At 42.3% G+C, this 27,624-nt stretch overlaps 1 protein-coding gene across 1 annotated transcript; it reads right to left on the reverse strand.

Moving 5' to 3' along the window:
• Positions 1 to 525: 525 nt before the first annotated feature.
• WDFY1 (WD repeat and FYVE domain containing 1) lies at positions 526 to 27,624 on the reverse strand. The gene is made up of 12 exons (XM_090051653.1): positions 27,393 to 27,624; positions 19,377 to 19,444; positions 18,258 to 18,331; positions 17,187 to 17,241; positions 15,708 to 15,858; positions 11,760 to 11,872; positions 9,552 to 9,678; positions 8,101 to 8,206; positions 7,107 to 7,208; positions 6,218 to 6,348; positions 5,595 to 5,703; positions 526 to 3,618 (listed from the first exon to the last, which is right to left on the reverse strand). The coding sequence occupies exons 1-12, from the start codon at positions 27,527 to 27,529 to the stop codon at positions 3,559 to 3,561; spliced, it is 1,233 nt and encodes a 410-aa protein (XP_089907779.1). The 5' UTR covers positions 27,530 to 27,624; the 3' UTR covers positions 526 to 3,558.

Below are 27,624 nucleotides of genomic sequence, written 5' to 3' on the forward strand. Positions count from 1 at the left end.
CAAAAAGCCTGTCTAAAACTTCACCTGATAGTCTTTGAATCCCCACTCCCCTCCCCCGTATTAACTAGATGAGGTATAGGAAAGCACTGCATTTTACATGGTGTCTGAACAGATTAGTCTGTGACTTCCACTGACAAAGGGTAAATGGAAAGAGGTCACAGCAAGTGGTCAGGAGTAAGAAATAAGGAAGGTAGCCATTTCCATTGTTAGCAGAACTGAGCTCCATAGTACAGTTTCTGGTTGCCAGCTGAATGTCATAAGATTTAAAATCATGTGGCCACTCACTCAGTAACACTCCTGGCTACATCCTGCTTCTACTAGTTAGTGCCCTTAGTCATAGTTGCAGTGCAGTGTAGGACCTCCATCCAAATGATTTTTGTGAGTCCAACATGTCCATCTTCTCAACCAGGAGCCTGAGTTTGCCTCCTGTTCAGAAGCTGGGTTAGAGCACTAGAACTCTGTGGGTAGTACATTTACACCCATGTTTCTGCAAGCTGGTCAAAAAACAGATTAATTTGCTGCAACTATGAGAATATCAAGAAATATTTTATTATACATTTATTCAAAAGTTAAAAAAAAAAAAGGAGAGAGAGAGACCAGAGGGAGCAAGGAACAGATTCATCTAGTTCTTCTAACAATGCAGGGTACAGAAATAACTAGTAATGAAACAACGATACATTAACTAGGACTCCTCACTCTATTGAAAAAGGTCATACAAAAAAGATATTGGTAATACTTCAAATCAAGTGTCCTCAATAATTGCACGTTTTGATTCACTGGGATAGTTACTATGTGTTAAAATTGCACAAGATACAGTATGTGCCTTTTTAAATTAAAGCAAGACATGTACACTTCAAAGTGGGTTGTACAAATTACTCAAGGTTTAATTTTAAGTGATCAACTGATCTCCTGTCAGCTCTAACTACCTTGTTGTATCCAAGTGACTCTATAATTCTTATTTCAATGCACATCATAGAAAATATATTCTTTAGGATTAATTGAAGGAGATTTAATGTATAATCTACTGGTAAAACCTTGAAGTAAGAATCGGGGGAAAAAAAAGTGATTGTCAAAATGGAAGAACTTGTTCATAGAAAAGGGAAAAGACTGAAAGGGCTGGACAGCTAGAATACCAGTGTGATAAGAACTGAAGCAGCTGAAGCTAGGTGGTGCTAGCTCTTTACCTCCTGGTAAAGATCATCCCTGAAACACAGGCCACTTTAAGAACACCATACTTCTGATCAACTGGCATTTAGTCCTAAAATTCTTGACTTCTGCTTTGGGATACTGTAGCTATTAAAGAGGAACCAGGATTTCCCCGCAAAAGCCCCTGAGGAACAGATGATACTGTGGCTCCCAAAATAGTCTCTCTTTTGTGACAGTCAAGATTGGACTAAATCTGATTTTTCACTACAAGACCCAGCCTCTGGTTTCTTTTGCACATATCACAGAGAAGAATGTTTTCACAAGTGTTACATCTATTCTTTGCTAGCAAACCACGCAAGATGGGACACAAACAGGTGAAGAGTGAGAATGTTCAAAATAAATATCTTTTCATCCATTCTAAACATGTGTTCCCTTCCTAGTGTATCATGAGCTAAAGCAGTTATGAATTGAAGTTTTGTGCGCTTTCTGGCAAAAAAAAGATGTCAGTAGCTTTGGGAAGAGACGTACTTGTTTCTCTAGTATTTCTCTTAATACAAACCGGGCAAAAAAAGACTCACTTGCTACTTATTCTTTTACATTACAAATTAGAAAGGGCAATGTTTAAAAAAGTAGGCAAGCTGGGATGCCATGTCTGAGGCAACAGGAAGTCCAGCAAGTTCTCCTTATAAGAGTATGTTTGAAGAGGGTTTATACAAGGAGTTAGACAAAGCCAGTTTTAAAGGAAGAGGACCAGTGCTAAAATTTGATAATGTGATTTTAGTGCCTCAATGGATACCCAATTAAGCTTACTTTTAGATAACAGTTGTCCATTGTTAAGATCAGGGTTTGATAATACATCACGAATCACTACTCGCAGTATGTTACTGAATGCAATCATCATCACCTATCAAGATACACAACAATAAATTTTAGTTTTCTAATATCCATAGCACCACTTGGTCATGCACTATCATGATAAAGCACATGATAAAGCACCATGCACTATCATGATAAAGCTGAAAAAACTTAAAAAGATTTTGTTTTTGCTATTTAATATGCCCTTGTAAGCCAATAACCTTATGGTATTACACAAATATTTATGGAATGTAGGCAATTTATAACTGACAGACCAATGGATCACAACTGTATCTACACATTCCCTGCAAATACACCACCCACAGAAGTGCCACAGTTTTACCACACTGTTCTCAGGTTAGAAGAGACAAGGACCAGTACTATAGACAACATTTCCTAGTATTAGACCCAAGGTGCAGTGGAGGGCAACTATTCCCAGGAAATATTCAGTACCTTGGTAAATTATTGCTTTAGAAAATAATATTTCAGCAAGGTTAAACGTCAATTTTAAAGCAAAACCAAGATAGTATTCAAATTAATGCTACATTTTAACTGCAGACAGTTTCTTCATGATAAAGGAAGGAACTATCAACCTTTCTACAAAAAGAAAGGTCGAATCCATTAGGATTATATAGGGGACTATTTTTCTTAACATTACACTCAAAGAAAGGTCTGTATGGTTCTCCATTGGAACAGTACTGTAATAAATCTGTACTGTGCATATGGTTTGAGGCATATCATGGGCTGCTCTCACTATTTGTGAACACATGCAGTTTTTTCCTACTATAGAAGAATTATAAAAGTATACATATTAGCCAAAAGAGGGTCTAAATATAACTTGAGCATGTCTAAGAGCCTGGGATTATTTGCAGATGGTTGCAAGCTATCTGAACAGAACAGAGGCCTTACAAAAATGAGTTCTCATATAACTGAGCTTGCAGACAACACTCCAAGCCAGCTAGTGGATAAGATTTCCTACAAATCAAAACAGTTACTTCCAGTGCTGCCTCTACAGGAATGTCTACCCTGTTAATCAAATGCAGCTTAAAAGAAAGATATATTTCCTCCTTCCAAAAAGTTAACCAAATCTGCCCTTTGGAGGCAAATCTAGACAGTGACTATGTACCAGACAAGTAGTTCCAAAGAGACTGCTTACTGGAAGTGAGAATAAGTTATTTACTACTTGCACAAATTTGAGAGCACTAAACCCATTTTACTCTGATAAGTCCTTCCTGTACAGTATCTAAAGAGTTATCAGCAGACAGAGCACATTATTAAAACACATGTAAACCAGGTCCTTGCATCATGGTGACATGTTGCAGGTGAAGCTATTTCCCCGCCCCCCAATCATCTAACAGGCTGCAAAACTGCATTTCTGTAATCAAGGTGATTCTTGTCAAGTCCAGTAGAGCTGTGCTGTACAACAGTGACTGTCCATCCTGGAAGAGCAGCAGAAGATCAAGCAACCAGTGTTTTGTGGCAATAAACTTAGGAGGGACTTCATTCATTCGGTGCATGGTGCTGTACATAAGGTGCATAAATCAGTTAGGTCCCACATCAGCGTGATGAGAAGCCAGTTGCAAGGCTGCAACCAACTACTGGTGTCATGTCCCATATCTGAAAGAAAACACAATATGGGGAATTGCACAGGACATCATGCAATACTGAACAATTTCAATCCCTTTTTGACCACCTGCCAAAACAAGACACACTACTTCCAAAAAAGTTCGTCCTATACAATGGTAGGAAGGAACTGCTGTTGGCTTAACCCTAGCTTCATATCTAAAAGCTAAGATGGATGTTGCTGACATGCAAAACCATTACTGTTTGACAAGGGTACATTTTTCAGGAGCTAGGAGGCAATTAAGTATGTACAACCAGGTGAGAGCACATAAAGACAGCAGAGGGTAGGAGGGTACTAAGAGGGTGGAGCACATGAGGCACAGCAGGGAGCACAGGAAAAGCACATTTTGCTGAGAGGAAGTGCAAGAAAACATGTGTTTCAAATATGTTTGTGAAACAGCATACAGGTTACATGAACTGCTTACTGAAAGCAGAATAAAGGTACAGAGAGGTAATAATTGTTTCAATTCAAATAAGCTATGAACAGTTTATGTATCACTACATAATCATGCAGTGGAAGTGGAATTTAGTCCTGTTTAATTCAACACCAACGAGATAAGTCAGGACTATTTAACCTACTTGTATCACTGCAATTGTGCAGAAACAGTACAACACCCAATGCAACTCAACAGCACATTCCAACAGCAGCTCTCCCCCCACTTTTTAAAAGATGTTAAAGCGGGATTTGGGCACGGAAGAAGCACATTTTCAGCTAGAGTCCAAAAGTAGCATTGCTACAACATGGCTTAAAATCACCACCAGCACTGGAGCCAGGGTTCTTAGCAGCTACTTATGCCACAATGCCTGGCTTTATCTAATGCAGGTTAAAGGAATACACTATGCTTTCTTCCACATATCTCCTTCCCCAGCACACAGAAGCAAATATACTGGACCCTGATGGCATCTTGTTACTTACCAGTTGTGATTGCAAGAAAAACAATGCAGGTAGTTTCAATCACAGTAAGAAGTTCACTGTGGTCTGTTTAGAAGCTCTACTGCCAGCCTGGTCTTATGATAAAACTGTTACACTGGCATTGCATGCATAGTGGTGCCTCTCAGGAAATAAATATTTTATCTGAAATTTGAGAGTCTGAAATAGTCACTAGCCCATACTTAAGAAGGTAGAAGTGTCCAAGCATGTACACATGCAGAAGACTAGTCTTAAGGGCTGCAGGCAGCCCTTAAAAAACAAAAAGACAAATGGTGCTTTACTTTAAACTCTGTATGTTCCTGTGCCAAGCCCTACACATGCCCCGCCACCAAAAAGGCAGCACTTTCGTTGGACGTGGCTTACCTGACATCTGTAAAGATTGGGTGCTTTAGTGGGGCTTTTACGCAATACCTGACTGAAACAGTTTTAGCTAAAAGTGCCAAAAAGCCCCACTGAAGCACCCAATCTATACAGATGCTGCAGAGCTGGGCTGAAGTAATGTGCTGCTTGTTCCAGTAAAGCATGTTTTTTGGTTTTTTCCTTCTTTGTCTGCAAGCAGCCAAGATGCTCACTAAACTTAAAGTCCCTCCCCCCTCATTACATGTGGGAATTAAATTAAAGTGTACAAGAGACAGGATGATCTCTAGGGAAGTTTAAGTGCACAATGAGAATTTGTATAATACAGAGCAGGTCAGTGGATGTCACATGCATGGCTGGGATTGCTTTGTAAAACTGAATCCTTACCATTTTAAATTAAAGGGATTTTTATCTCCCTATCATCCCAAACTAGCAGAACTATAAAAGCAATCTTTTAAATCTATGGAGATCATTTCCATGTTAACCCACCAAGTAATCTTTTCCCCCCTATTGTTGCTAGAGTCAGAGTAAAGTCAGGGGAGTCAGATCTACACAGTTTATAGCAGACTGAGAAATGCAACCACTAAGAAGAAGGAAAGTTAATTTGGTTTGTTGGCTTAACACTGTCATTTATCTTTATAAAGATGGAGTGTTACATTGTGTAGAGAAGAAGTAATCCTACCTTCACAACTCGATCACTCCCACAGGTCACCATTAGGCCTCTAGAGATGTCCATGGACATGTGGGAAATGTTGTGTTTTCCTTCATGAAAGGTTGCTAAGGAAGCACGACTAGCAAGAGAAAACAGTTTAAATAGGAGACAGTCATTAGACAGAGCCAGACAATACATTACAGCAATACAGAACAGTCAAGTAAAACAACTCTTCTATAAAGTCTAAATCATTCCTCACAACAGTGGCTATCTATAAGAAAGCCCTGCTTAGTCCAGGCTCTGTTCAATTTTAAGAGCAGAATTTGAGCTCACAAACCTGAGCTAGAACTTTGTGGTTTGTGGCACTCTTTTTATGCTTTATCTAGAGAAGACTGAGGTCTGCTAGGTACTGGTATACTCCTTTACATTGCTGTTCTTTAAAAAAACAAAAAAAAAACCCCCAACCAAACAAGAAAAACCCTGTAGGTTTCCCCATGTACCTTTACCAGTTTCCTGTAACTTGCCAAACTTCCCACCCCTTCAGAAAGATAGGGCAAAATAACTTCATCTAATTATTTAGAAAAGTTCTCACTTCACAAACAAAATACTTGTTGGAAGAAGTTAACCATTGATTGAGCTTTCAAAATACTTACTCTTCATCCTTGATGGACTCAAAACAAGAGTCACAGACACGGACCTGGAATTCAAAGCCCATGATTGGGTAGCTGGACCGCTTGGTGCTGCATTTACCACACACGGCTTGGCCACATTTTCTGCAGTGATGCTTCAAACAAGAACAAAAAACAGGCATTTCAGAACATGAGGGGCCTACCTAAAAGCAACTTCATCGGGAGGCATCACTTGACTAAAACTAGTACAATTTCATACCAGTTAACACCTAAAGACCATAGTCCCATGGGTAAAAACCTAGTCCCATTTAATTCAATTGGAATGACAGCAGACTTCCAGAGCCAGGTTCTTATCCCATATATTCTACATCCTTTCCCTACCCATGGGTTCCCCAGAAAGGTAAACAGATTTCACCTTGCACACTATAGAATGAACACAGCAAAACAACACAGGAAAGAGCATTAGTGTTTCAGTACACCATCTAGGTGTCCAATGCAAGGTCTGCATACTAGTAACAGTTTGCTAATGCAAGCACTGAAGCCATTTTGTCTTCTTTCACAATACAGTTATTGTACCAAATCACAGTGTACTTTCATTGAAGTCCAGCTCACTTCATTAAGACTGATTTTTTTTAAAATCTTCCCTTACATTAGGTTGCTGTAGAGGTGGGGAGGAGGAGGATGATTTTCACTGGCTCCAAACTGAACACCACCCAATATAAACACAAGACAATGACCACTAAAGCCACACAAGCTTCCTTAATTAAACCTTTAACATTGAAAAGTAAGTGAAAAAGTGGGTGTGTCCCCTACATTTAAAAGTGCTGAAGAACAGACAGATTGTAGAGACCTGTGACATCATAGTCCATTAACAGTAGCAGCACTGCAGAAGATTTAGGAGTCATATCCTCACCTGCCTCAACCCTAGTGTCTTTGTGTCCCACATCTGCTTTATATTCCAGAAGAAAGGCTGTTCGCATTTCTGACAAGAATCACTTTCTAGCCATTGAGGAGCCTGGGGAAAGAAACAAAAGAATCCCAGTCTTGGCATATTAGTCATCATCTGTACCATGACCAGTAGGGGCTGTTTTAGATGTTCACAGTGAAATTTAAAGAAATACTCCCTGCAACAGCTCTGGACATTAAAAGGCATTACACTAGTTGTTCTAAAAACTGTCTTGCATGAAGTTAGCCACACAAAAACCAGAGTATACAGCGCTGAGCTACGTGCAGGGGGAAGGAGTCATAACTGCAGTTATTTGTTAACAAGATCTCCATGCACCTCCGACACATGGCTTTTAGCCCACAGCATTGTGTGTTACCAGTACTTTAATAAGAAAAACTGACTAAGCTATAGCTGAATTGTTAGTTTGCTGCAGGGTTTGAAGTCTGGATCTTGTTGTCCAGATCCTGCTGATCAGGAAAGGGCTGTGGAGTAAGCCAAAAATGCAGGAACATCCTTATTCTCATCTAGTTAGCCACTTCCAGCGTTAACATCCTTTTTCCCCCAACTGTCAATGAAGGATTAATGACACCACCCACAACCTCATCTTTTTTACAAGATGTAGTGCTTAGTTTCCACACAACCCCCTTACCTTCTCTGCAAGTGTTTGGCCAGGCTTTAGAGATTAATGCATTAAGAGAACTACAGATGTGCTAGAAGTTGCACTACCATTCTCAGAAATATTGCTGTCATCTGAAAACTTGACACTGAAGTTAGCATTGAGACACTTTAGTCAAGTCTGTAATGCTTCCAAATATTTCTAGAACTTCCGGGAATTTCTAGCATTTCCTGGGAAACGGACTTATACAGCTAAGGCTACTAAAATTAACTTAACCTAGTAAGATTTTCTAGGATGGGTCTGCCTGGCAGCAGTGTAAGTCTTTTCACTAGCACAAGTTCTTACCTCCTCTCTGCTGATATCCATATTCCAAACAGCAATTCCGCCATCAGCTGAACAGGACACCAGTTGTCGTGTGAGCTGGAGGTAACAGACGGCCTGCACCTTGTCACTGTAAACAGAGTGAACGTTATTTGCCCTTGAAAAAATGAAGCAAAAAGCAATGCTTTTATGTTCAGGTGTGAATTTTCAAAGACCCACCTAAGGGGCAGAAGCTGAAAGTCAGTGACCAGGTCCTGTCAGCTGTCGAATTATCTTAAAGCAAGTCTACCAAGCAACAGCCTAATGTGCTGGCAATGGCCAAGTGTAGGTTAGAAATTAACTGGGTACTTGAACTGCTGAGTACTCAGCCATGATGCAGTTATGCTAGAACTATGTTAGGCCAGGAAGCAGCAAGTTTAAATCCTTACACTGAAGGGAGATCACCAGCAAGACACTGTCATAACTAATGGGACTTTTTAGGCTCTATGAACATCTGAACTAATTTCCATACACCATACAGATTAAGATACAGCTAAAAAAACACCCATACAAGTGTCTAATTATTTTTATTTCAATCTAAAATTTATAGAGCAATATACATTTAAGCAAACCCATTAGACCTGCATGTTGCTATACAGACTAGTAGGAATTAGTTGAGATTGTCAAAAAGGCAAAAGGTGTGTGTAGATGCTTTAGAGATTTTTGTAGCTGTGCCAGGTAAAAAGTACTCTTCCAATTAAGCCAAGACAAAGACAACACATCAGAACAAATGACTTTACATAAATATGTGCATTCACATGCATTTATGCCACCCTGTATAAAAAGGTGGCTTAGGATAGCTTATAGTGAAGCTCAAAGTATGAAACAAACAAGCTCTACAAGCAACACTCTGCCCCCACCTCTCCCCCACTCTAAACTTCCATTCATATCTGGGTCCTATGCAGACAGAAACCCTCTTCCCACTTTTTGGTCTGCCATTGTGGGCCCATTCTCCCTCCACTATCTCTTCCAAAGGGGAGCCCCTGCACAGGTCTCTCAAATCTGCATGCCCCTCTTCCCTGGAGGGACTGTGGCTCTCCCTTCAAAATGCTATACCTTTATCCCTTTCCTTCCCATTTCTATTCCAACCTCTGAAAGTATTCCAATGAAAGGTGAATTATGTCAGTGGAATCTGACCGCTGCACTGCAATATTAGGAACTTTTAGGAGCATCAGATGGGCAATATTTTCTCCCACCTCAGCTTCAGAAAGTTATTTTTAGCCTGCAATCCTGCCATTCCCCACTCCAGGAGAGCCCAAGCTGACAGAAAAATTCTCTTACAACTGCAATGCTGCTTGATACATTGCTGAGTTCCATCTTGTCTAAAGGATATGACTAATACTCGACAGCTTGCTCCACCATTCAGTCTCTCTGAAGAGATGCCCAAAGCCAGAGTACGAGGAAGAACCTCCCCCCCATAATTCACTGCTACATACTGATGGCCTTGAAGCAGCAGTGTTCGTCCTTTTCTTCCACCGATATCCCACATGATAATACTGTGATCAGATGCTCCAGAGAAGAGGAGTCGTTGAACAGGATCCCACCACAAGGAAGTAATGCTTCCTAGAAGAAAGGAAATTTTAAGAACCAACTCAAAAGGGAATATGCCGTATTGTAAACATGCTTAGCAGTTTACCAGCTTAAACAATAAATCACTACAGTTACACAAATAAACCTTAAAAGGGCAAAGGGCAGACAAACAAACAAGCAACCAATACTGTTTAGTTTGGCAAGACTACTACTTATTTATGGGATGCTCTCGGTTGTGTATCAAAGTACATTCACATTGTAGCTCAAGTTTCCAAATAAAAGTAAGAAATCACTTAATTTTAAAATAGAAGCAACTAAAATGGCAAGTTTGTTTTTTTTGTAGGACACAGGGAGTTGAAAGATTACTTCAGTTACCCATTTCCTTTCAACCCCCTGTACTTACATGTCAGTTGCCTAAAAATCTACACACTTCAGGCACTTGAAAGCAGAAAGTTAGCAACTCTTGGCCAGAAACAGGAAAGAAAAGCTGCCACAATACACAGAAACTTGTATTCTCCACTTTAGGGTTAGTTAGAGCCCTGCTTATCACGTTCTCCATTTATTTTCAAGATATGGAATTAGAAATCAAATGCATCAATCCAATCATTTAAATCCCATAATTTAGAGAAGCTACCCTACACATTTCTACACAGTTATCATTGGTTAAAGTTAAATTGTGCAAAAGGAATGTATGCAGAAAACAAACAGCCATTTTGCCTTAGAAATGGCAAAAATATTAAAATCACCTAGATGGATCATTCCTTTTCTTTTTTCAATGAATGCAAGCTGGATTTGAGAAAGGTAGCCATCTGGTGGGTGCATATATGCTGCAAACTTAACTATTTATATGCACAAACTTAGTTACTTCTAAAAGTTGCTGCTACCCAGCTTTTGAGGAAGGGTCAAGAGGTCAGTCCTTCAGTGAAGACCATACAGCTTACTAGGAAAAAACTCAAGTTCTTAGCTACTTGAACTGTCAGGTTATTTGGAAGCATCAAAAGTTTAATTCCTAATATTTCTTTAGAGGAGTACTTACAGAGCTTCAGCAAGTTCACTACTTCACTTTTCTAAATAAGCCAAACAGCAAGGAGAGATTCTCAACCCAGGTGCCACAAGATCCTTTTAGGGGCAATGCAGTGTCCCTGCTCCCAGGTCAGCTGCCCCACTGGTTCTAAATGCTAGAACAGCTGCAGTAAAAAGCTAATGCAACTCTGGGACAGGATATGGCTCACTTGGGGACATAGGTAAGACCCAGGTAAGGACGAGGCAGGAGCTCTGGAAGGAAGCCAGCCTCTTTGCTCCCCAGGAAAAGTGGGCAGCCCTATGCCAAGAGGCCCTTCCAAGAAGGAACCTGTAAACAGAGCCCCAGGGTAAAGCTGGTGAAAGGTACTATCAAGCTGTGCCACACTGCACTGTGCCAGCTGGACCCCTCCCACAGCAGAGAGCCAGCTATTATGTAAAAGTATCTCTCCTGCAGGGGAAGCTTTTTCTCTCCTTGTTTCACAGGGCTGCCCCTTCGTTATACTGCATAAAAAGGGAGGAGAAATAAAAAAAAAAAAAAAGAGAGAAAGTGAGTGGTTTCCACCAACCTAGGGAAAATTGGCTTTATTGCTAATCGTATGTCTTGCACAAGAAGCCCTTGCTCCTAGAAGGAACCTTATTTTGCTTTTAAAAAGCCTTTCTGGACCACACACTTAAATACCCAAGTGCCTCAGACACTTTCAGGAACTAAATGAAGTCTGGGGTGTTCGGACCTTATAGCAATAGGAGCCATAATAGTACTTTTCTAGAGCAGCAGTTCTCATTCAGGGACTGGCAGACTTATAATTAATATTAATGTTATTCATGTATGTTTTTTCCAGTTTATTTTAAAAAACATTTCCAGTCATGGTATCTTTTAATACACTATTTTGTTTAAATGGGGGGCCCACTACATTCAGAAGCCAGCAGGGTGCCTTTTTTTAAAAAAAAAAAAAAAAAGACTAAAAAAAGGTAGAGTGTGCCACTGATCTAGAACCTAGATCAAGAGTTATGCAAGTTTGAATTTCATGCCTTCTGCTATAAAGTGGCTATTCTAAATTTTGGTAATCAAAGTGAAAGGGAAGCTACTTTACCTTCATGCCCTTTGAGTGTTGTTATAACTGAGCAGATATTCTGTTCAAGCTTCAGCAGTGTGACCTGTCCAGAGTAATCACCAACAAAAGCATGCTGAGTATCAAAATCATATCTGAAGAAGAGTCAAGGACCAGCAAGCTAGCATTACCTGCCCTCTTAATATACTCACAATCTGGATAACTAAAGCAAGCTATAACAAACACCACAACAGAAGCCAAAGCTTTCCAATGAGACTTTCTATTGCCCCATAATTACTGTATCTACTCAAATCTAAGGTGAGATGCCCTCCCCCTCCCCATATCATTATGGAGCAAGGAAAAAGTGCCCTTTGTCTTAGATTGCATACAAAATGGAAGGTGGGGGGCAGGAAGCTTCAGGGCCAGTCAGACCCACAGCAGCCTCCTGCCTCCACCCCCTATTTGCCCTCTGCACTTGTGCCCCCTTCCTCCCCCCGCCAATATTGTCAGATGCAGCTCTGCTCTAGCTCAGGCTGGGTTCCCTCCTGAGCACAGGGCACATGGAAATTTTGCCCCCTACTCAGCCAAATCAGCAGCCAATACCACTGCATGACCTGGGAAGGGCCGTGTTTCTATGTGGCAAACTCTGCCAGGGAACAGAGCCCAGCCAGCATCTGACAGTTGTGGGGGAGCAAGGGAAAAGAGGCAGAGGCTGTGGGGAGTGGGATGGGGGTGTGCAGATGTCATTTATATGAACAGGAATGGCCTATTTATTTCATGCCAGGAGAAGGGGGGGGGGGAGACGAGGGGAGGCATGTTTCATTGTCATGGCAACTAAGGCTTAACAGAAGCAAGCTGGGGTTAGATTTGTCTATTTGTCTATTAGAATTTGCCTATTCCAAATTAGGCACTTAGTGCCTAAAAGCAGAGGACAAGAGATCTCCTTTTGCTCAGCAAGCAAGTCCCTTGCTCATGAGCCAGCAATGTAAACAAGCAAGACAAAGGGTAAAAAAAAGAAAGGATACCACATAAACTAAGTGATCAGGATGACCATTAGGAGCACAGGGATAGAAGTGATCTCAGAAATAAGTCTAACCACCCTACTCAAGGGAATAAACCTACGGAGACTCCCGACAGAGGTCTGTTGCCTATTACCACAAGGGTAAGAAAACAGATGTTTCAAGATCTGGTTTACTGCAACATGTTCAAACACCGTGTGCCCATTAAGTTTCATGTCAGAGGCTATACATTGTGTAGACCTTTAATAATGTGTCTATCAGTATTCCTTCTTCCAGAAGTTTATGTTGCCATCACCTCGAAGACAACACTCAGCCAAGAAACATGTACTCAGCTTTCTCTCTCTATAGAGAATTCCAAAAGGATTAATTAACTAGTATATCTAGATTCATAAAGGATGCTGAATACTCAGAACACACTGAAAAGGGTATTTGCTACCTGCTGTTTGCTATTTAAATATTTCATCTAAGAGAGAAAGAAAAGGAGTCATGTCACTAAGAACTGAAATAAGGGTTTTTTTGTTTAAAAAATAAATAAATAAATAAATAAAAAAATCTAGCTTTACATTTCCACCCTAACAGTCTATACCAGAATATTCCTACAAAGGTAGCTGGAGTTGGTTCACAATAAGAGTGGAAACTGGATGCCTATGGATTTGGTTCCCTTGCCTGCCCTTCAGGTCAATCTCACAATGAGAACAGAAACGCACATTATTCTCACTGGGGTGGCAATTTAGAACATGCAGCATTGCATTAGGAATAAATATGCAGTAAGATTGGACTGCTTTCAATTTTAGTGCTGTTTTCTACACTACCAGTGTTACTTCATAAGTAACTCAATTCCTCAAAAATAGAGAAAGCCAAGCCAGTGCACAGATGGGAGACCTTAAAAAGAACCCAATTCTGTAAGTACATTTCTTTGAAATCACTAAGGAACTCAAGTACTAGAATGTATTTGTTTTTAACTTCTGAATGACAAATTCTGAACACCTACAGCTAATTAAGTAATAATAAAAATCAAGCAGTAAGCATGGCACTGGGCTGGACAGCTGTTTCTTTTGGGGGAATTACAGTTCATAATGCTGGGAAATCCAGGTTTTGGACTGACAGGCTTGGAAGTAGACTATGGCTGAAGGTCAATGTGGCAGTCTTAAGCAGTTTATGAGGTGATGCTGTTATGACCATATCATTTGCTAACAAGTCGCCAAGTTTAAAGCACGTTAAAAAAATCCATGATGATAATACTATTCATGCACATACTTCCCACGCAAAATTAATTACATACTGAAAACCCCACAGCACTATATGAAGGGAACACGTCACAGCTTTTCAGACAAAAAAAAAGAACTAGTGACAGAGGGGCAAGCTGCAGGCAACTCTTGAACATGAACATTAAGGGACAGAAATAATTTAGCAGCAAGTAATAAGTCAGATCCAACTTGGAAACAATTGCTAGAGCACCTTGGAAAGGACCTATACTTGGAAGGTCAGAGACTGAAGATAAGGTTGTAAAATTAACTTATGTCAAACAGAAATAAGAGGACAGTAAGGGGAAGATAGGAAGTGCCTCTTGATGTGGTGCTTGTAGCTTTCATATGAAGTCTTGGCTACAGAGGAATTAACATAAAAACTGGTAACTGACAAAAATGGACAGTTCATAAATAGCAATAAATACAAAACTGCAAAGACTGGCAAGATTAACCAATTTTGAAGAAATGCATAGCTTGCACCCAGCTGGGACAGGGACAAACTTGCAATGAGAGGGAGACCAGTTGCAGAAGAGATCCAACTAGGGTTGAGAGGAAATTAAGGGAAAAAACATAAGACTGAGTGCCAGATAAGGCTCATCTACAGCACAACCCTACTATGCAGAGGGATAAGCTTCCAAAGAAGCTATTCTCCAGCTGGCCTAGAAAACCCTAGAAAGTAAAGTGAAGACTGGTTGAAGAAACAACCTTCTCCTTAAGATAGACTTACCATGGGACAATGAACTAAGTTTGTGTTCCAACTGCCATAAAACGCCATGTGCTAACAGAGCAATACTTACAGATATGGAGTAGCTTTAACAAGAGATTAAGTAGGAGATGGCAGGTAAGAGAGAGAACCCAGAGCATCCAATAAAAGGTGCATCCAAGAATAAGCCTTCCTAGAAGAGATTACAACCTAACCAGCATGCACAGCTACCTTGCTCCAGTACTTAAAATACATCTTAGTGGAAATACAAGTCAGTTAATTTTCTCTCTCTACACAAGGTCAAATCTGATGACTATTTATACATTGTCTTGTGTAATTAAAAAGTGTTGTCTCCAACTAAAAAGAAAGTATAACCTGATAAACATAAGTTATATCATGCAGACAAGCTGTAAAGCACAAAGTCCAGTTTCTTATAGTTTGGTAACAAGAAAAAAAAACACCAAACAAAAAGTAACTAGGCTTTGACATCTGGTAGGAGTTGCAATTCATTTCTGTAACCAGTAGATACATTTCAGATTCACTTCCTTTGGTGTCATTTAAATTTACAAGCTTGAAAAATAAAAACAAGGTGCTATCTTAGGAGTTAGTTGCTGGGTTCATTATATTCCAGGGTTTTTCAACTGGGGGTACTTGGTGAGTGTGTGGACTACCCGCTGAGACCATCCCAACTGGCTGCCAGGGCCACCCCCCACCACTCAACTGGCTGTCAGGGGACTCCTGCCTTCTTGACTGGCCGCCAGGGGTACATACTGACCCAAAAAGGTTGAAAACTCCTGTATTCAGTATAGAAGATAATGAATGGCAGAAGACCAAGAAATTTACTTATGCCATTAAGAACTGGCTAAGAACCTTCCTTGTAAGTGAAGCAGCGGTATAGATAGATTTAAAACAAACAAATCTGAACCTCATTGTTATACAGAAAGGAAACTTCAGATTTCAAGCTAATTAAGTTGGTGTGAGGGGAAGAAATCTGTTCTTCCAATTTGTTAGCAAAGGATACTGTAAGCATGAAGCCCAGGAGGTAAAGTAATGTCTCCCCAGCATGCTTCCGCTCCTGGTGCACATCCAGCTGACACACTTATCATGACCAGTACTGATAACCCACTCTGATGTCAGGCAGAAAGTGACAGCAGAAACCCTATTTTGATGAGCTGTGGAAAATAAATAAATAAATAAATAAAATGGTTTTGGAACTTTTTGCTACAAGTGCTTCAGCTGAAGTCTCATTTAAAAAAAAAAAAAAAAAAGCACACAAAAACCCAAGGTAAGTAGTATGTGGCAGTTGGAGATACCAATTCCAGAAGAACAGGACTTTTACCTCACCTCTAGCCATACTGACTGCAACCCAGAAGTAAGAGTACCATAGTTCAGCTCTGAATTCACCACTACAATAATTGGATTAATGAAATCAGCATGTTTGAAGGAGCAGGGTTGCATTGGGGGGGGGGAGGGGGGGAGCAACTTGGTTTAAATCCAAGACAACTCTCATTTAGTCATCTCCCACAAAACGAAAGACCCCTTCTAGTCAAGACAGACTGGTAGCTGATCCCCAGTGAATTAGGTAGTTCAGCATTATGTAGAATGCTGCAAAAAAGAAGCTTAATGCAAAAAGTTGAAGAGAAAACAAAAAGTAGAAGACACCTTCCCCCCTGCATTTTTTCTTGATTAAAACATAAAATCATCTGCTTTATGATAAAAGAGCTTTTGTTGCTTTTAAGAAAGAGAGGTCTTTATTTTAGGCAAGAACATTATGTCAGAAAGTCATAAGACCAATTGATTATTACCTCAAAGGCCTACAGACGGCCTTATGCTAAAGGCCAGAAATATGCAGGGGAAAGAGAAGTAGACTTGAATACTAGCAACTTAACCAACTGACTTTGGTCAAGTGTTCTTTATAAGTAGTACTAAATGCTTGGAAGAAAGCTATTTCATCCACATTGGGTCTCTGTTAGTGAAGATAATGTTAGAACCCAAGTGGGAAAACTTTCTTGGCTCTTAAGTCACTTAAGCTCCAATGTGTCAGAAGGTATCCTTGCTTAATTATCACCTACATACAAGTCTTCCCCTTATTAGCATACACACCAACTGCTATTTTGAGAGTCTATGTAGTCTTCTATAAGACGTATTCAAGTCAGTTTCTGCCACCTCCACTGGCCCCTAAATAAATTAGTTATCCACAGATTTAAGTATCTAGGGACATATTACATCTGAACAGAAATAGTCAGAACTAAAATCTTCAGCATTTTGCAGATTAACTATCAAATCAAAATCCCATACAGGTGTAAACTCAACTTTTTGATGATAGTGTCCAATTGTACAACACCCCACAAGCTGCACTTAAACAAAACAAAAACAGTAATCACATCCCACCCAAAAACTACTCAGACTGCATGTCAGACTATTCCATTTTCTCACATTCAGGTCTGAAACTTAAAATTCTCTGGGAAGGAAATATATTTGTAGAACCACACTATGTTACCTGGGTAGGTCTTGACAAAATTCATCTTATTAAAGTCTTCTGAGATATGAAACTCCTAAAAAAAGATGGGGGGAGGAAGGGGGAAAAAAAAAAAAAAGAAGTTAGATAGCAGAAGGGTACATGAACTCAAGCTGATGCAAAACAGCCTGTCTGAAGAAGATCCTTCATACCAAGACCAAAACAAGGCAAAGAAAGCAAAGCAATAACCTCACAGAATGAACAGGCTAGCACCCAGAGGCAGAAAATGTCTTGTGCTACATATTGATAAGGTTTCAGAAGCCCCAAAAACTAGCAGATGCTCTGTTAGCATATGGACTGCAGATTAAGGTAAAAAGATTTACTACTATCATCTGCCTGGACAGATAATACATCCTTGGCTGAAAAAAAAAAAAAAAAAAAAAGTCACAAAAAGCCTATTGGGGAGGGAGTGAGCAAGTGAGGAGAGAGCCGGCGAGCAGCGGGAAAGTGAAAACGATCACTTTGAGCAGGCATAAACAGCCACTCCTTTCTACCGTACCCCACCCTGCAATGGCACACTACTATTTTCAAGCATCCTCCTCAGGTTTTGCCCAAGTAAGAGATACATTAACTAGCTAACTTTAGCTGTTTAAAATGTAAAAATGTCTTCTAATACTTCAGGCATACATTCATTTAGTACACCATATACTAGTTCCTCCTAGAAAAGAAGTTTCCAGTCTCAATCATTTTGAAGTTTAGTCAGGAGTAGGACTTCCCACCTACATACACACATGAAAGGCAAAGAAAGAGGAACAGGGTCTACACAAAGGAAGGATGCAAGGTGTACAGAGTTAACCCTCCCCTTAGAGCTGAAAAACCTAGTTCTACAGACATCTACACTACAAGCAAGGATAATCAGCAGCACAGAAACAGTGTTCAAGAGAAGCCTCAAATACAGTTTTCAGTTCTTCTAATTACAAAATAAAGGACCAGCTATAACTAACTCCATTTGTGTTACACTCAGTCTAGTAAAATCCACAATTTTCCAGCAGGCAGCTTGATACGGTTTACACTTAACTGGAAATCTTTAGAGAAACTGCTGCAGTAACTTACCATAATAGCTCCATTATCCTGACCTACAAATATTCGTCTACTGTCATGATGATAAGCCATAGCTGAACAAGGAGCTGCCAAGAAAGCCAGTACATTGAGAAATTAGACAGGTGTTAGAGTACATATATAATCACAGTAACTCAACTTTTTGGACCACAAGGACCAAAAGACTGTTTTTGATGAGCAGGAGACAGTTAGACTGCCTTCAGGTTTGTTTGGCCCGGGGGGGAGGGGGGGGGAAGCAAGCAGAAATAGTTTTTGATTGAATTTCCTCTACTACTTTATGAAGTACATATACCATAAGAAAAAAAAATCCCCCATGAAGGCGCTCTGCCTCTGGAAGAGGAGATTCAAGCCAGACAGGCAAAAAAAGACAAAAAAGAATTTGATCAAGGCCAAAAGAGTTACAGATCAGAAGTTGAACCTTCACATCAAAAGCCAAAGAAATGGCATTTCAAGTGCCAGGTATGACATGTGGGGCAGTACAATTGTATCGGACCATGTTTTTCTGGGATCTGATCATGGTAATTAGCACTATAGGACAGGAATGGCAGGACAGAAGTAACATTTGATCATGTTAACCTGATGCAAGAAAGCACTTTAAGATCTGCATCTTGGAAGAGGGGAGTGATAAATTTTGTCTGTGGCCACCTAATTACCTACAGGCTCTTTTGACAGTTAGTGTAAGACCAGGAAAAAAAGAGCTCAAAAAAGAGAAGGAGGATCTTGGAAATACAGTCTGCAGGACAGAGAAGAAAGTGCTCAGAAGTGGGGGGGGGGTAGGCAAAGGGAGAAGGAATTAAAGTGAGACAACACATCCTCAGGAGGACATAGCCAGAGTCTCTTTCATCATATAGATTTCTACATTAGTTAAGTTGTAATTATTAGGACATATTTTGTGTGGGATGGGCTGCAAATCAGTTTTCTCTGCAATACCTGGGTAAACATCTCTTTGCCCTTCTAATGAAACCTATATGGGGGAAGGAAGAGAGGGGGCTTCATATATGAATAAAGACAATAGCAAACGGCTGTTACATCAGCTCCATAGAACTAGAGCCTTATGTACGGCTGAGCCTGGCAAGAGTAAGTTTCCAAATGTTGAGAGACCTTGATACTTACATGACATGGTGTGGTAAATACTGGGCCAGTACTGCCCACTGTCCCTCTTCAGCCATACTCGAATTGTTCTGTGCAGGGGGAGAAGGGGAAAAGGGAGAAAAAAAGGGAAGTTAGGAGGAGTGATGCACACAACTGCACTGGTTAATCTCCAGGCCTCTTGGATTTCCAGCTACTCCAATAGCTATTAGTGCTGAATAACCTCCCTATAAAGTGCCACCAATAAGCTTCCCCCATAGCCGTCTATATGCTGCACAACCAGTTCAAACTTCCTGCCCAAAAGTCTGGCTTATGTCTATTAAGTGGATACTGTTGGTAAAAAAAAAAAAAAAAAAAAAAAAGATAAGACTCAGGTCTGACTTAGGGCAGATACATAGATTAGGCCTTCTTGCTGTCAAAACAGACTCAGTTTTATTTTTGTGAATACAAGCAACTTCAGTGTTTCTACCATGCAAGCACACTCAGCTCATAGGCACCACTCTGTTCAGTACTTTTCAAAGATTGACAATAGTAGCATCCATGTTACCAGTGGCTAATGTTCAAGTCTCAGGCTGATTGGGCCCAAGCCTCTTCTTCTTGAAGTCCATTCCACAGTTCAAATGAAAGTTGAGATGAAAATACAAAGTCAAATGAAAAGTCACCCATAAACAGGCTGCTGAAGATAGGATTCTTGCCCTCCCGACACCCCACCAAACAACCCTCTTTGCAGCATTTGCTCTGTGTATGATCATATTTCCTTTTTTAAAGGTTGTGAGCTGGCTCATGCATGAAGTTCACTTCCACAATGCTCCCCATGGGCTGCAGAAAAGAAAAATTGACTAATATTGACCAGGAACTGAAACAAACAGTCAAGGTAAAGATGTGACAGATAAGCCTGATGCTGCCCCAGTTTGAATCTGAGGACAAAAAGGTAAAACTTACATGGTTTTTAACACAGGTGATGGGGGGGTGGAGGGAAGCACAGGAGGCACTGGTCCCTGACTCAGCACCACTCAGGGCACGGCAGTTTTTTGCCACACGGGCCAGCAAGGGGGGGGGGGGGGGAAGGGGAGGGGCACAGCTACTTAAGCCATGGCACAGAAGTATAGGAGTGGATATGGGGCTTTTGGCCTGTCCTTGGGCCTGCCCACAAAATATTATGCCGCCCCAGACTCAGGAGGCACCAGTCAGCCCTGGGTTTTTAATAGCGCAGAATCAGATGCTCAGAAAAAAAGGGAGTGGGAAACCTTGAGAATTTGATCGAGTCAGCAGAGTAGCAGAAAACTTGTTAAAACATCCTGGATATATTTGAAGAGGGCTCCATCAGGAAAAAAAAAAATCCAACTTTAAAATAACTCAAGTAGATAAGCATCCTTTAAAGTTTCTCTCTCAAGCAGAAGCTAAATCTTATGCTTTTTCCAAGCTACTGTTCACCTTCTGTTATGGATCCATGAATAACAAACTTGAACTTTTGTTTATAGTGGTATACTGGAAATATTTAGATTATGCCCTGAAGGCACAAGGAAGTCTGAAATTACAGGATTCTGCCACTGAAGTGTTATCAAACAAAGTCAGAAACTAGTAGTGGTGTTCTCAAGTGGACTAATGAAATTATTTAAAGTTTGAACTTACATAAACATAAGACTGATTAAATTTTTAAAAAGTTACTCATGCAAATCTGTTAGTTAACCAAGATAAATTTAGTTACAATAGATACAGAAGGAGGGCAAGCCTATGCAGACAACTAGTACATTCCGGGTTGGCCCACTGCGTTAAGATTCTAACCTTAAATTATGCTTAAGCTCAGCAGGCTTTTCAGGTTAGCACATTAACATAAGACCTGCCATACATCCTCCAGCCTGGTCGTTTCGCATTTGCATTACAAGACAAGCTTTGAGGTATGGCTAGACACCATTCTCCTGCCCCAAGGATGCTGCTTTATTCAGTTCAAAGCCTAGAAAGCAAGCTATTGTACAAATGAGCTTTCATTCAGCATCTATCCTCATGCACTGCATACTTCCCAAGCTCATCATCATGCAGCATATCAAAAAGTCATGCAGTTAAAAAGTGACATGGCTTCCCTACCATCCTCAGCTTGCTGCAGGAACCAGACGCTAAATTTCGTTTCATTAAATGAGACACATGAGGATCCATAGCAATATACCTCTTCCATTTAGGCCCAACTTTTTGAAGTCAGCAAACAGTAAATTTAAAGCAGCCAGAAGTAAAAACTGACTTTTTTACCCACTGCTTTAGACAACTTCTAGACTCACAACACTGGTTTGAATAAATTTAAACCCCTTCCACTTCTGACCAGAGCCCTTCAGTTACCTTTGTTTTCTACTTACTGTCAGAATAAACCGTTGGTAACCATACCAAAAAATCGGAAAAAAAAAAAAAAAAAAACGCATAGCAGATTTTGCACCTACAATAGCCTTTGTTACCTCTCAAGACTCTTGTACATTATACTGAGCTTGGAAACTGTGTTGTACTTCCATGGTTTGCCAGCTATTTGCTAATCAAGTAATATCTTGAGCATGTACTTAGCCTTATGAACACAGAGTTCCTCTCAAACAAGAGCTGAAATCACAAAACTGGCAAAACTCTGCCTCAAAGTTTTTCCTTAATTGATGCGAGTTAAGAAGTGAACTAATAGTCGGTGTGCATTTTTCAGTCAGAGACGGATGACAGACTTCTTGCTGAGGGCAGAGTATTACATATACGATTCTAAACAGCAGAACAAAAACCTGAAGAGATTCCCCTATGTAATGAAATTTCAACATATGATGCATAATTAAATCAGTATTTCCATTACCCCACTGCCAGCTATGGTATGCTCCTCTTTGTGGGGGGTGGAAAAAAGTGAACTTCTTGGTAGACAAGGGTCTAATCCAAAAACAAGGGACTTGGATTGAGTGCTCCTATAATTCTCTTTCCACAGTCTCCTCACACTTGAAGAAGGCTCTTCATCTGAGCTCCACAACTATACAGCCAAAAATCCCCCAATCTTTCTTGAACTCCAGTTTCAGTTCAAGTTTTATTTAAGGAAACAGTCTCATGTTCAATACCCAACAGAATTTGGTTGGCGCTCAAGTTTCTGTTATGCAAGCTAGAAATAAATACTAGCTTACCTCAAAGTATGTTGAGAGACCAACCTTATCAGCATCTTTACAAAAGTGTGACCCATTAGTTAAGAGACTCTTTAGAAGCATGATTCAATTCAGCTGAATGGTTCTTCCAAATATTTTTGAGAGCTAGTTTAAGTGGCTGCACTGAAATTGAAGAGTCTTGATACTAAGGAACAGAATCCTGGTGAAAACATATTACAGTTCATAGCTAGATCCAGAAATGAATTTCAGTTTTCTACACTGCACTGTGAACAAAATGCACTGGAAAAAAAACAAACAAACAAACAAAAAGGCAAAGAAAAAGAAAACAAAACAAAAACCCACACGTTAAAGGATTGTAACAGGTACTGCTACATAACATTTACTGTTACCTCATAATGGGGTCAACAAGAACACTTCTCTCAATGGGTTATTGAACAAGTGCGACATTACTTGTATGCCTCCTAAAGACATTTTGAGCATGGAAAAGTTGATGGGTCCAGTGGAACCCCCAACTTCTGCATTTCAGTTGCTCCTACCAATAAAAAGTTACAATGGTCATTATTTACTCTAAAAAGATACTGCCAAGGTTGGGGGTGGGGGAGGCAAAGAAGAGAGAGGCGGCATGTTAGATGACCACATAAACATTGTGTCTGAGCACTTCAGATCCCCCTTACCCTCATGTATTTGTATGACCAGCACTGCCAGGAATGCTTAAAAATCATTCCCCTGCTGTGGATAGAGAAGGCAGATACCATGATAGTATGGGATTTCTAAAATGCAACACAAAAGGTGCAACTGTAGCTCATACAGCCAGGCTAGCTCAGGCTGCCATACTTTGTGCTGCCATAACTCCACTGCTTTCAGTTGCACAAGTCAGCCTGGGCCACAGCCACACTGCACTTAGTGCCTTAGCTAGACAGTTTAATATCCAATTCAGACATCTGAACAAGCTGCAATGCCACCCTTGGACAATGCAGATATACCCCAAAGTCACACACAGAGTCTACAGCAGTGGTCTCCAACCTTTTTAAGTAGGGGATCACCTTTGGCATTTAAAAGCAACCCAAGATCTACTGTGGGCTGCCACCCTGCCCCTCCACCCCACCCCACCCAGCAGTTAAGTCTGTGGGGAGGGAAGGGAGGAGCAGATCAAGGCAGAAGGAGAAAAAATTATTTGGGGGCACACCTCCCCAGCAAGCAAGTCCCGGCTGGCCAGGGCCCCACTCAGCTTACACCTGCTCCTGCCTCTGCAGCACTGTCCCTGACCATGGGGGCCTCAATAGCCCCTAACCCTTTCCTCCTCCATGGACTGATCTGCTGGGCTGGGGCATATACGTGCATACTCAGCCCCCCACCCCAGCCTCAGATCGACTCCAAGATCTACCGGTGGATCACGATCTACTGGTTGGTGACCACTGGTCTACAGCACGGCAAAGAACTGAACCCGGGGTTTTCATGTCCAAGGCTGGCACTCCAACAATAGTCCCCAAGAAAGCTTACTTTTCACATTGCTTCTTTCAAAGAATATTCTGGAAGACAAGCTACCAGGCAACACCTGGCCCCTAACTCTCCCCTCAACAAATATCATCAACTCATTCTGTAACTGTATTTATACCTAGCTACATAAAATGCTATTTTTCCACAACCTCTAAGCTACTGCCTCAAAGTCAAATCCTAGTTTGAAAAAACCAACACCCCCCACATCAGCAATCAAGTCAACTTCTATAGCTCCAGAATTTGGTTATGTACAAATACACTACTGAAGTTATAGACAACTACTACTGTGAACGCACTAAACAGATGACATTTAAAGAAACTGCCGAGACAAATACCTCAGTGCTTATTCTGCAGAACTCTATGATCTCTCCCTCAAGTTTCCTTTTCAAGCTTTCCATAATCCACATAACATTTTCTGCACGTGAAACACTAAAGGAGCACCAATCTCATGAGCAGAGATCCTGCTTCCTACCCCCACCCCCTCCAATTTAAGAGTCACAACTTCTGATAAAACCCCCAAAGTCTATGATTAAGATGAAAGGCCCCTCCAAAGCCCCTGCTGATACCCCTCACTCCCTGCCCCCCAGCCCTGCTGGTGGTACCCCTCACTTCCCCCCTTCCCCCACATACTGCCCCTTCCCCCCTCAGCCCTGCCAGAGGGGGGTCCCAGCTGCCAGGGCTATGGGGCCAGGGACTTGGGCCCACAGCCCCCTGCCTCCAGGAGGCGGCAGCAGCAGCTGCTTTAGTGAAGCACAAATCAGCCCCACTCCACCCCCCTGCTGCAGGCTCGGGAAGGATGGGCTAGCTCCCCATCACTGTAGGCACTCTGGGGGGGCAGGGGGAACCCACACCACCCAGATCTGTGCACAGGGCAGATGCGACCCAGCGCTGCAGGGAACGGCAAGACCACATAGGAAAGCTGCTTGCTGCTGCGAGCTCTGCACTGGCCTTAAGACACATGCCGTGTGTGCGTGGCAGCAGCGAGTGGCACAACCCTGTGCTGCCACCTGGCCCCAGTGCTGCTGCCACACATAGGGGATGCATCGCCAAGGCACTACATAGCTTGCAGCAGCAAGCAGCTTTCCTACACAGCCCTACTCTTCCCTGCAGTGCCAGATCACACCTGGTAGGCCGCAGAGGCCCTGGGGAAGGGAGCTGAATCCCACAACAGGCATCCTGCACCTGCCCCCACCCTGTGCACGGTCTGGGGGGTACGCCCCCCCCGGAGCATACAGAGGCGGAGAGCTGGTCCTACCCCTCCCCCACCCCCAGAGTGAGCCACCAGCAGCCCTGTACTGCGGCCATGCATTGTGGCCCTGGGCCCCAAGCCCTGCACTCTGCACGGCTGGGTAGCAGCAGCCCCAGTCCTGCCCAACTCCTTTCCTTCCTATGGGGGCCTCAATCCCCTCTGCCCTGCCCCCACTTACCTGTGGGAGCTGTTCTCCAGGCTGTCTAGGGCCATGGGCATTTTCATGCTCATGGCCCCCCACGCCCAACTGCCCTTCTCCTGCTCTCTCCCAGCCCCCTGAAAGCTGGAAGTCTGTCAGCCTGCAGAGGGCTCACTGCAAAATAGCAAAATCCACTGTTTTTTCTGTTAAAATGAGAAATCCTCATTTTCCTCCAGTAAAGGGGGAAAATCTGTGTTTTACTTTGTTTTTCCCATGGGAAGTGGAAAACTTGGATCTCTGCTCATGAGACACACGGGTGCTCAGGTAAATAGATTAAAAATTGATTTAGCTTCCGACTTGACGCAGTCATACAAAATCAGTTGGAAACACTTTGAAATGTAAAGTGTAGCTAAAAGCAGAATCTACAGCCTACCTGTTCACAGTCAATAGGAACAGTAGAGCCATGGCAACTCATATCCTGCTCTTTCTAGGTTTCTGCTTTCTTTGCGTAGGACTTTCTACTACTGCTGCTGAATAAAGGAGGCATACGTCTACTACACATTACCAAACCCTTCATTTAGATCCTTTCCTCCCAACCCCACCCCCCTAACCTTTGCAAGTTCCAGAAGTAGCTCTGTATGTTACAGGGGAGGGCATGTATCAATCAGTCACTGCAGCCTTTATTCCTTATCTCCCTGAAGTCTGCCTCTACTTCCTAGTCTGAGGAGGTGGATTTACAAGATGGAAGAACTAAAATGTGGAGTCCACATACTGAGGTTTCTGACCCATTTTTACCATAGCTGCCAACAAGGCTGCACAGGGTTTTCAGAAGAAAATAAAGACTGTAGCTGAAAGACAAGATTTAGAACCTGCTGCCATGAGGAAGCTGTAAATCAAACCAGTGTGGTTAACCGTCTCAGCAATGAACAAAACAAAAACAGTTTAATCTCAAGCAGCTTTTTCCAAGCTCTGGCACAGAAACTATTGCTTGTAAAAACTAGCTTGGAGGCCACTGAATCAAAGAACACAACCCCTCAAATGAAATAATAGTAATAAGTGGTAATGCAGTGCCACTAAATGTAATATGGCTTATATATACACTGCATCATCTTGGTCTCCAAGAAAAATTCAGAATTTAAAAACACTTCACCTTAGCCCATAATTTTCAGACAGACAGTTAGCCAAGTGAGTCTGAAGTCAAGCAGAAGGCAGCGGAATTTTAAAAAGCCGGAAGACTGTCATCTCACATCGTATTTAAAGGACTTGGAGTACTGTACGCTACTTAAGTTTTGCCGGGATACTTCTGCCAACTCAGGTCGGAAGAAGATCACACTTTTTAGCCCCCTTAGCTAAACCAGCCGAAGGCAGATGTGCAACTGCATCTGTGCTGAGGAGGTTCTGCCAAAAAAAAATAATCGCTCCAGCCGCAGGGACTAGTCTTGACAAGCCTTTCTTGGCAGGGCTCTTCCGGGCTTCGTGGTCACAGATCAGACCCAGGGACCCCCTCCCCAAACTGACAGCACTGAGCAGAAGCACAAGGGCTGGTGCCTGTGCCGAGGCCTTCAGCAGTACTGCAGCAGGCCCAGGTGCTGCCCAGCCCCGCCCCATGACCCATGGGCCTCTAAGGGCACCTGCCAAAGGAAGTGAGCCACCAATCTGCGCGTGTACATCAAAACACAAGGTGCTCATGATAATCACCCTCACCATCTTCTGCCTCTTCCTCATAAGAAGAGAGGTTAAACTCACACCAACGTCTTGCTTAACCCCAGAGAAAGTCTCAGCAATACACTGAAGGGGGGGGGGGTGTAATTAGTGCCATCGCTCTTCAGATGAAGGTACTAAACCCCCGAGAGCCGAGGAAGAGTGGCTGGCGCTTGGGAGCTTCAATCTCAGCTACCGAGTCGGTGCGATACGCTGGGCATGTCTGCCTCTCCCCCGCCCCGCCTCCCCTTCCCGTCCCGGGGCGGCCCGAGGGGAGCAGAGAAGCGGCTCTCGCTGCCCCAGGCGGCCCTTGCTCCGGCGCTCGGGCCCCCCGGCGGCGCCACCTGTCCTCGCCGGCCGTGATGACGCCGTCCTCCTTGGGGATGAGCAGCGCAGCGCTGACCGCGTCCTGGTGGCCCTCGATCTTGCTGAGCAGCGCGGGGCGGCTGCTCTGCGGCCGCGAATGGATCTCAGCCGCCATGTTGCCAGCGCCCGTCAGCTGACGGCAGCGCAGGGAAAAGCCTGGAGGCCGCCCGTAATGTCCGGAGTAGCGGCGCCCCACCTCCCTCCCGGAAG

The sequence above is a fragment of the Crocodylus siamensis genome, chromosome 6 (assembly GCF_052110815.1).
Source record: "Crocodylus siamensis isolate JL-2025a chromosome 6, ASM5211081v1, whole genome shotgun sequence".
NCBI lineage: Eukaryota > Metazoa > Chordata > Crocodylia > Crocodylidae > Crocodylus > Crocodylus siamensis.